Source organism: Impatiens glandulifera, chromosome 1 (assembly GCF_907164915.1).
Source record: "Impatiens glandulifera chromosome 1, dImpGla2.1, whole genome shotgun sequence".
NCBI classification, from domain to species: Eukaryota; Viridiplantae; Streptophyta; class Magnoliopsida; order Ericales; family Balsaminaceae; genus Impatiens; species Impatiens glandulifera.
In genome coordinates, this window is record NC_061862.1 from 47,658,200 (window position 1) to 47,668,702 (window position 10,503).

Here is a 10,503-nt window from a genome sequence, read left to right on the forward strand (position 1 = left end):
ACAAATTTTATTGTATGAAAATTAAAATATTTTTCCGTAAAATGTCATATAAAACGATTTATATATTTATACATTTATATAAAATTCTATTCTTGTTCTACCAATCTTTTAAATAAATTTTCCCACACTACCTACATTTCTATTCATTTTCCCAAATTACCCACCTTCTCCTTTTACATTATTAATTAACTCATTAATTAACCACCTCTCTCTCTCTTAACTCCATTAATTAACCCATCTCTCTTAATCCATTAATTAATCATTATCTATTTAACTATTAATTAAACTCTTCTCTAAATTATTAATTAAATCATTAATTAACCTCTTTCTCTCAATAAATTAATTAAATAATTAAAATAAAATAACACATATATTTTATTTTTACTTAAATTTATAAATATAATATATTATATATATAGTTAAAACTAAACCTACTAAATTAAATAAATATTATAAACTAAAATAAAAGATTATACACTAAAATAAAATACATTAAGTAAATGTTAAAATAAAATATTATACAATAAAATAAAATAAATTATATAAATGTTAAATAAAAATGTAATTTTATTTCTATAATATTGGTCTTATCTTTGTAATGACTTGTAATTTAAGTTTGGAGTTAAATAAATCATATTAATTTTTGTAGTAATTAGTCAGTTATTCAATATTATATTTATTAATTTTGATGCCTCATACCTTATATTATATCATGAAAAGTTAATATAATTTATCTAACTAAAATATCACATGACGAGTCTTATAATGACAAGACAAATGTTATAGATATAAAATTAAATTATAAAGATAAAATATACATTTTATTTTGTTTAGGTAATTTATTCTATTTTAGTATATAATATTTTATTTTAACATATGTAATGTATTTTATTTTAGTTTATAATATTTATTTAAATTATTTAATTTAGTATTTTTAGTTTTAATTATATTACATTTATAAATTTAAGTAAAAATAAATATATGTGTAATTTTATTTTAATATTTATATAATATATTTAATTAGTTTATTGAGAGTTAATTAATAATTTAAGGAGAGGAGGTTAATTAATAGTTAAAGATAGAGGGGTTAATTAATAGGGTAAGAGATGGTTATTAATGAGTTAATTAATAATATAGAGAGAAGGTGGTTAATTTGGAAAAATAAATGAAAAGGTGGATAGTTTGGAAAAATTTTGTTAAAATATGGGTAGAAATAGTTTTTATATAAAGAAGTAAATCATTTTAAAAATAGAAGATTATAACAAAAAAATTGTTCAAGTCATATAAAATTATTGACATAATGTTCAAATATTTATTTTATTTTTTGAAAACTGAATTATATAAAGCAAATATAAATTTTATTACATGAAAATTATAATATTTTTATCAAAATGTCATATAAAACAATTTATATCGTCAGATAAAACTATTTATACTTTTATATAAAACATAAGTTAGACTTTCATATAAAACTTTTTTTTAACAGTTTCTCTTATTTGTTTGTTATATATTTATAACAAAAGTTGTTAATGGACGTTTAATGTAAATCAACCATTCACATCCCTATCTGAGGTCCCAATTCCAAATATTGTTGATGTCCAACTACTAAATGTTGTTGAGGTCAAAATTCTTAGAAGTTGGAATGTCGTTTTTGTCCGAAACTGAACTTGGTAAATATTATAATGTATATGCCCAGATAGGGGGCAATGGGTACCCTACCCGTCGAATATTGAAGTACCCATCTCGATCTGAACTAAAATTTTATTTTACTACCCGACCTTGAACCCGACGGATATCTCTATTTCTATCACTGTCTCTGATTTATCAAGTACCCAATTCCCGACGGGTACCCCATTACCCGATTACATATTTATATTGTAGAGATTTAAGAAGAAAAAAAATATAACATTAAAAATATTGATGAAAACAAAAAGCATGACATACTTGATTACTTACATATTTAGTAGATCTTGAAGAAATAACAACTTTGTTGTTAATATAACTAAAGAAGAACATTAAAATGAATGTTGAAGATAAGTTAAAGAGTTTTTTAAAGATGAAAAATGAGAAGAGATAAATATTTTTTTTAAAGATGGAAGATGAGAAGAGAGAAATAATAACTTTTTATGAAATAATAACTTTTTATTAAGAAAAGTAGAAGATTATAAGAGTAATAACTTATTTGAGATAAAGAATCTGATTAGAAATATTAAAAAATAAAGTTGAGTGAAGAGTGAATAAGAGCAAAATAAATGATTGTTTATTATAATATTTGTCATGATTGGACATGTGAAAAGTCACATTAATCCTTAATTAAAAAATATTTTATTTTTAACATTAATATAAATGGGTATCGGGTTTGAATTTTGCATACTCCCCATCCCCGAACCCGATCATGTACCTTCTTTTCCTTTTCATGCTTGACCGCGATCCCGATTTAAAATACCCATTGCCATCCCTATGCCCATGCTCGTGGTTTAACATTTGCAAACTATGAACAAAAAATAGAGAATATGGGAATAAAAATACTTCACCATTACATGTGCTAAAAGTGGGTTTAAAGCATCGAGAGACAACAAATATTTTACATCCTCGGTCTTCTACTAAGACAAAATGTAAGGCCAAAATTAATGTTATTGTTCAGAATGAAGGTGAATTTGTGATAACTAGTGTCTTTCTTGAGCAAAACCATATGTTAAAACATTTCAGTAAATTTCATTACAGATCTAAATTAAGCTTTATATGAAGGTATAAGTCGTTTTATATGAATGTGTTAATAGTTTTATATGAAATTTATTTTTAAATAATTCAGTTTTCAAGCCAATATTTCAGTTTTATATGAAAGTTTGTTTTATATAATTCAGTTTTTTTAAGCATTGGATGTCGTGTTTGAACACTAAACAAAGCATTCTAGATGATTTTTGTCTCAAAAAAGTTCGAGATTCGAGAAATTTCAACATCAGTTTGTGTATCTGGAATCATTTTAAATAAAATATTATTTTAAAAGATTTATAGAAACATGTCTTGATGTTTTGGAATTATTTATAGCAATATTTAATTTTGATCAAATTTTAAATAATCTTTTTAGATTTAAAATAATCAAATTATAATTTGATTAAAGAAATTTGTATTTAAATTAATTTAAAAGATTATTTATTTGATAAGAGTCATCAATTGATTTTGAAAATAAATAAAATTATACATTTACAAATGTATTTTATACTAGAGTCTCTTTTTGGTTCGATGTTTGGTAATACTTAGGAAAGAGCTTTCACGCTATATCCTCTGTACGCGTTTAAAACGGTCTCTACTTTATAAAGCCTTGACTTTGAAAATTGGTTTTATTACGTTTTATTTAACCAATTATTCTTCTGGTCCTAAACATGCACATATTTTTATGTATTTTTAAAATTTTAACAATAATATTTAAATGCTGGTACCTGAAACTGATGTCGATGATTAATGAGAAATATACCTGAAGAATATATGTTTTTGAAGATATTAGGATTTAACAATAAATCCCAACCAGGTCCTTGTCAAAAAAAAATTATGAAAATATTCTAAAAATATTTTGAAATAATTTTCTAATTTTTCAGATTTTTAGAAAATGGTTTGGTTTTCCAAATTATAAAAATAATTTTGAAAATTAAAAAAGTGGAACCAAATAATCTTAACTTCTAAGGAAGCTCCTGAATGCCTAGATTAGAGCTTGATAGCCTTACACAAAAATTTTGAATTTTCATAAAATTTTGAAGAGTTTTAATGGTGGATTTATTTTTGGTGTGATTGAGGGCTTGAAAGTAGATCTATTGCCTTTGGTTTTCTTAGGGGATGCTATTTAAAGCCTCTCAAAGTCTGTTTGACGAGCAAGTGGGTCAGATTAAGTCAAAAGGCCATTGATGGTGTTTTGGTTGTTCTCCGACCAGTTACCGGTATAGGCTATGATGACGCCTCTAGGTACATGGGAAATGATCAACAGAGTAGGGTGATCATTTCACCTTTTGAATGAAGTCAAAAAGTGGAAAAACAATAAAATTTCATCTTTGAAAATTCAAAGATGGAACTGTTCATATCTAGTTCGTCGCCGCGATGAAGAAATCGAATGCGGAACGCATCGTTCGCGTTCGGGAGTTCTGTCGCGTTTAAGCTAATGGCGCTGAGGTGTGTGCTAGTCGATCCGCTACTTCACGAACGCGCATCTCCTCTTTTGCAGCGGGCGACGTAGATGGCTCTCGTGCGTTGGATGGGCGCCCAACGTTCATCCAACGACTACGAGGTTTGCACTAATTCCTCTTGGTTTCGGCTATAGTAGATTCCGACCCTTTCCAGCCTTGGAACTTGCTTGAAATTGATTTTTTTTTCAATCTTCTTTTTTCTCCATATTCAACATATAAAATATACAAAATATTTTAAATAAATGTTACATTTATTGTGCCAATTTATTTCATTTTTTTATATTTTTTGAGCTTAATAAATAATTTATTTGGAATAAAATGGATACTATATTTATCCTAAATTATTTATTTTAATTCCCCTTAATTTTCTTAAAACTAATTTGAGGTAAAATGAATATAGCATTTATCCCAAATTATTTTATTTATTTTCCTTGGCCATTATCCTTAATTAATTATGATTTAATTATCACAATAATTATCACAATAATTATCACAATAATTATCTCATTAATTATTTAATCATGTTTTGGCCATACTTTTAATTATTTTGATTTTATTTATTTAAAATAATTATTTAAAATTTATAAATTGGGCATGTACAATTTTAGTGCTTACATTAACCTATTTTAATTTTAAAACACTTCGGTAAGTTTCATTACCGGTCTAAACTAAACTTTATATAAAGGTATAAGTCATTTTATATGAAGGTGTACATAGTTTTATATAAATGTGTTAATACTTTTCTATGAAATTTATCTTCAAAATATTTTAGTTTTTCAGTAATATTTCAGTTTTATATGAAAGTTTTCTTTATATAATTGAGTTTTCTAGCATTAGAAGTCTTGTTTGGACATTAAACCAAACATTCAAAATGATTTTAACAACTTTTATTATCCTATTTTAATATTAAAACACTTTAGTAAGTTTATTATAGGTCTAAACTAAACTTTATATAAAGGTATATATATAAGTCATTTTATATGAAAGTGTACATAGTTTTCTATGAATGCGTTAATAGTTTTATATGAAATTTATCCTCAAATCTTTCAGTTTTCAAGTAATATTTCAGTTTTCAGTTTTATATGAAAGTTTGATTTATATAATTGAGTTTTCTAGTATTAGAAGTCGTTTACAAGAAAACTTCGGCAAAGCATTCACTTAAAAGCTAATAAGTCTGCATTTTACATGACGAAAAGAACTATAATCAGTCTCCTTAAATTATTTCTTAGTTTTATCTGCTTAAAAAATTAATAAGTTTGTGTTTTACATGATAAAAACTAACTACAATCAGTCTGCCTAAATTATTTCTTAATTTTATCTGCCTAAAAAGTTAATAAGTCTGCGTTTACATGATGAAAACCAACTACAATTAGTCTACTTGAATCATTTTATAGTTTTATCTGCCTAAAAAGCTAATAAGTCTGCGTTTACATTATTAAAATCAACTACAAATAGTCTGCATAAATAATTTCTTACTTTTATCTGTCTAAAAAGCTAATAAGTTTATCTTTTATATGACGAAATCTAACTACAAGCAGTCTACCTAAAACAATATAACAAAAATATGGTTTTAAATATATATATATATAGGATCCAACTGTATGAAGTTAAAAAAATGGTCTGAAAACTTGAACCTATTGAGGTCAAAGGAAACTACACAGATATAGTTCAAGCTCTAGAATATGTCTGCACATATGTATAATTCTGAAGTCTTTATTCAATTTGCAGGTTTATTGTGTAGACCAGTATACATGGACCCATTTACTAAATGAGGAAAACACCTATCATTTGATATAATTAGCATTGAGGTGTATTCTAGAAGCACATTTTCAAAAAGTATGACATTAGTAGACAGAAAAAGAAAATCTACTGTCATGGAAATCACTTATGAGAGGAGGCCATACATATGCTTTTTATGTAATACCTTCCAACATGCAAGCCCAAAATGTGATTTGGCTAAAGAAAAATATCAGAAAATTCATAAAGGTCAGAAAGTAAAAATGTAGAAAAATGAAACATATGTGCCTTAAATCAAAAAGAAAAATGTGGTTAAAGAACAAGAAACGGAAGATAAAGAAAAATATGTACAAGAAGAAAACAGTACAAAGAAGGAGGTGGAACCTCAATCTAATCTTGTTGAAGAGATAGTTAGGGAATCGCAATCAAATCACATTAAAGTAGTTATTGATGAAAACAGAAAGGAATATACTCAAGTTAATCAAGAGGAAGAAGAGAATTCCAAGGTTGATATAGAGGAATTCAAAATTGTTGAGGATTCTAAAATTGAAGTTGAAGACAATGATCTAGAAATTCAAGTTGAAAACAAAAAGTAAAATGCCAGAAATTCTGAAGAATAATTTTTTCTATAAAATCAGAACGGGTTCATATAAAGAAATGAGAATAAATAGTATTCATCAACCCCTTGAATTCACCCTCTTTCATTGCAAGAGGAATGTGAAAAGGAAGACAACATATTAAAATAACAAGTTGTTATGAAAATAAAAATCCTCAATTTTATACATTTTGTAATCTTTATTTGTACAGTATGTGGGATCTAACTCAACAAGAGAAAAAAAAAAATACTTTGTATAATTTGCCTGAGTTTTTAAATATATATAAATTGATTGAGATTTTACTTAAAAAATAATGATTTAATTAAATCTATTTAAATAAGATAAATAATGGTTTAATTAATCTGATTATATTATTGTCTTAAAAAAATGGATAATGCTAACAACTTTTTAGCTAAGGTTGTAAACAAGTTCTCTTAACAATCTCTCTCAAGAAGCCCGTGAACCCAAAGTACATACTTGTAAAGGTTCGAACTTGCCTGAAACGGTTAAGCAGCTTGGCTGGCTTACAACTAGAATAGTTATTATGCTCATGAATAATTGTGCTTGTGGTAGTCTAATATTAATGCTTCTTTTGTTTGATCCTGCTTGGCATAATGCACATTTAAGATATATTGAATCTAGATCTATATAATCCATAGCTTTGTTACTATGTACCTATTTTCCTATGATGATAATCGAAAACTCCTTATTAACAAACAAACAATGTTCATGTTTTTCTTTTATCTATCATACACTTTTAGCAGAGATAACAGAAATTTGTAACAAATACAAGTCCAAATTAAAAACACAAAATATCAAAAAAGAAATAGACAATGGAAATGTTAGCTTATGAAAAAGAAAACTACACTACACCCCCCTCTCAATAAGATGTTTTACATCCGGATAGTCCATAAGCATCATGATGGTTCCATTAACATTCACTATGAAGAAGAAGAAGAAAAGACAGAACATAAATAATATGATATTTTATAGGAGGACCAAAATCAAACAAAATCCCAACAGTAAATGTCACAATTGCCCAAGGATGCACACATCAAACATAACATGAAACTAAAACAGACTCTTCTTCTTTTTCTGAGTTGCTAGCTAGCTATCTCAAGCAAACCAAACCAAAAATCTGGCAACTAAAGCCAGAGACAGAACAACAATAACAACAAAGACTAACTAACTAACAAACCCCATATCTTACTTACAACAAGGGGTGGGTGGTGGTGGTTGACTTTTTATTCGTTTCATCAAAGCATCATGATATCAACTATCCAGTTGAGCTCTGCCATGTCTGGAAAACTTACCCATTATTGTTCTTCCCCTTCATCTGAGCGCGTTCACGAAAGCCAACAAAGATTCAACGTCCCTTTTCTCAGATGGGTATTTGATGGCTTTAGATGAGTGTTTCGGGAAGAAGAGTATTGTTGGAAAGCTCCCCAACTGCAATTCTTGCTGAGCGTACTCCTTTTCTTCACCGTCTGCCCTGAATTTCCCTACCTTCACACCACCACCGCTCACCGCCAGCTTCTCAGCCAGTTCCAAGTATGATCCTTCCATACCCTGTTTTACCAATTCAACAAACATTAATCAAGATCATCACCCTCAAATATATTAGATTGATTAAAAACCCAATTTTTACCTGGCAAAAACGGCACCAGGGTGCGTAAAGGACAACGATCCATGGCTCTTTCCTCTCCTGAAGTTTCGACAAATTCTCAATCCCACTTCGACTCAATGTCACCACATTCTTGGTGTCAAAAAGGTCAGCATCCGTAACAGTTCCTCCTCCTCCCTCAGCTTGAGCAACCCCATTTTCATTTCCATCCTTTATGTTTCCCTTATGCAGCCCGCACTCCTTCGCAGCAGCATCCTCCCACCACCACCTTCCTTCTCTCTCGTGTTGCCCAGGTAACACCGGTCTGGTACAAGGTTCGCAACCAATCGAGACATAACCCTGACTATGAAGTCCATTAACAGGAACATTCATAGCTCGAAGGAAGTTCCACACATCACGGCCATCTACATTAGCCAAAGGATTCCACTTCACCAGGCTACCATTTCCACCATCCAATCCCTCAAACGATGGATCCACTTGAACAATTGGGATCTCGGATCTAGTTCCCGGCGACTGGTCTTTCCTTTGACCTGTGATCCAAGCACGGAGCCCCTTCAGAGCACGCCTCAATGGCCTCACTTTTCTAACACGGCAGCACTCTTGATGCCCATCTTCATAGAAAGAGAACAGCCCTTTGGTTCTTACTAACCCCTGAACTTCAATTGCATCAGGGAACATGTACTCGATTCTAATTCCATATTTCTTCTCAACATCATCAAAGTATTTGTATGTTTCAGGGTTCAATCTACCCGTATCTAAACTAAAAACCCTAAATGGTCGTCCAGTCAAGTGTGCATACTCAATCAAAGCCACATCTTCAGCACCACTGTAAATCGTGAATAGTATTTCAGATTTACATATAGAGATGCTTCAAAACAACTAATCAATCAATTAATACATACCTGAAGGCAATAGCAATGTCATTTCCAAATTTCTCCAGGGCTTTATCCATGATTTCAAGTGGAGAAGCATTCTCCAGATCCTTCGCTAGTTTACCGAAATCCTCAACAAAGCCTTCCCCTTTCTCAACCACCTCTGTAAATTCAAAACAGAACCAGGGTTATAATCGTCAATTTATCCATCCATCCATTCTCCCCAAATTTAAAAAATTAATAAAAATCCATACCAGGAGCAACCACGGTTGCCGCGAGAGGGACGATCGAATCGTTCCGTTTAGCTTGGGAATTCACCGGATTTACAGACCTTCTCCGTGAAGAGATTATGCCAGTCGATTGAGAATAAAACCCACGATCCAGAATCTTCAGAGAACCAAGCTGTGAAGCTGCTGCTGCTGCAAACCAAAATCAACACAGATTATAAACCAATCTGAAGCAAAACAAGACGCTTAATCAAATCACGTAACAACAAGACGTACCTTTGAAATGATCGGATGAGTTGGCATTCAAATGAGAAGAAACGGAACCGGTGAAGGAAGATGAAGAACTAAGAGCAGCTAACGCCATTGCAGGATGATTAATCTAGAGATTTGATGAAGATTATTACAGAGAAAGGGCTTGAGCAGAATGAAAATATTGAAGATGAATAAATATGAAAAATGGGCATGGAGAGAAGAGAGGCGGCTTTTCAGGTTCATTGAACCTGGACGTTCTTATTTTACTACAGACTTGTGTTATTATGCTTATATCCACGTGTCGATATTCTGTTGGACAATGCTCATCTCTCTCTGTGTTGCTAAGCGCTTTCGTCACGTGTGGCCAGCACGAGTTGACGAGTCTTCTTTCCTAGAACCTAACACTTATTCCCTTCAACAAATTTCATGCACTTTATTTTCTTTTATTATATTTGGCCCCATTCCATTCAATTTTAATCAATTTTTAAGCATAATTTTTATTATAATTACCTTTATATTTGTAAACCATTAAAATTGGAATTTAATTTTTTTTTTTATATTATAGTAGATTATATTTTGAATAATGAAATAGGTTGTTGAGTAATATTTTTATTTTATTTATTATAAAATTGATTTTATTATATAAATTATTTATAATTGTTTTAACTCATACTAAATATATAAGATGTTAAATGGTTAATATATCATTGATTTAAGATTATATCCATAATTACAATCAAATCATGATTTCACCTAAGAAATTCTAAGGATTTCTTTCCTCTTCTAGCAATACATATATTATTTTTTAAATTATCTGATTTATGACTTAATTGAAAACTATTATAATATTTAAGTGATATAATCACCTAAATTATATTAGGTATTTGAAATTTAATATAAAATTATTAATATTTTTTTAGCATAACAAACTAAAAAATAACAACATTTTTTTTTCTTCTTAATGCCAAAATTCGAAGTCGACATTATTCTAATGTCATCTCCAACCTAAAAACTTATTTT

General features: G+C 29.1%; 1 protein-coding gene across 4 annotated transcripts; it reads right to left on the bottom strand.

The window, feature by feature from the left end:
- Positions 1 to 7,474: 7,474 nt before the first annotated feature.
- LOC124925159 (5'-adenylylsulfate reductase 2, chloroplastic-like) lies at positions 7,475 to 9,664 on the bottom strand. 4 transcript variants are annotated; one of them, XM_047465164.1, is made up of 5 exons: positions 9,508 to 9,664; positions 9,259 to 9,423; positions 9,035 to 9,167; positions 8,157 to 8,958; positions 7,475 to 8,077 (listed from the first exon to the last, which is right to left on the bottom strand). In XM_047465164.1, the coding sequence occupies exons 1-5, from the start codon at positions 9,593 to 9,595 to the stop codon at positions 7,841 to 7,843; spliced, it is 1,425 nt and encodes a 474-aa protein (XP_047321120.1). In that variant the 5' UTR covers positions 9,596 to 9,664; the 3' UTR covers positions 7,475 to 7,840. The 4 variants fall into 4 exon arrangements, with proteins under 4 accessions (XP_047321120.1, XP_047321261.1, XP_047321191.1 ...); XM_047465305.1 differs by having other exon boundaries at positions 9,259 to 9,417; positions 9,508 to 9,646; XM_047465235.1 differs by having other exon boundaries at positions 9,259 to 9,420; positions 9,508 to 9,646.
- Between the last annotated feature and the right edge of the window lie 839 nt (positions 9,665 to 10,503).

Bases quoted from the DNA above. Each gene is read 5' to 3' on its own strand.
- LOC124925159 (XM_047465164.1), bottom strand. From the start codon at position 9,595: ATGGCGTTAGCTGCTCTTAGTTCTTCATCTTCCTTCACCGGTTCCGTT. The intron at 9,168-9,258 runs GTATGGATTTTT...TTGAATTTACAG, and splicing joins GGCAACCGTGGTTGCTCCTG to AGGTGGTTGAGAAAGGGGAA. The intron at 8,078-8,156 runs GTAAAAATTGGG...TTGGTAAAACAG, and splicing joins CCTGGTGCCGTTTTTGCCAG to GGTATGGAAGGATCATACTT.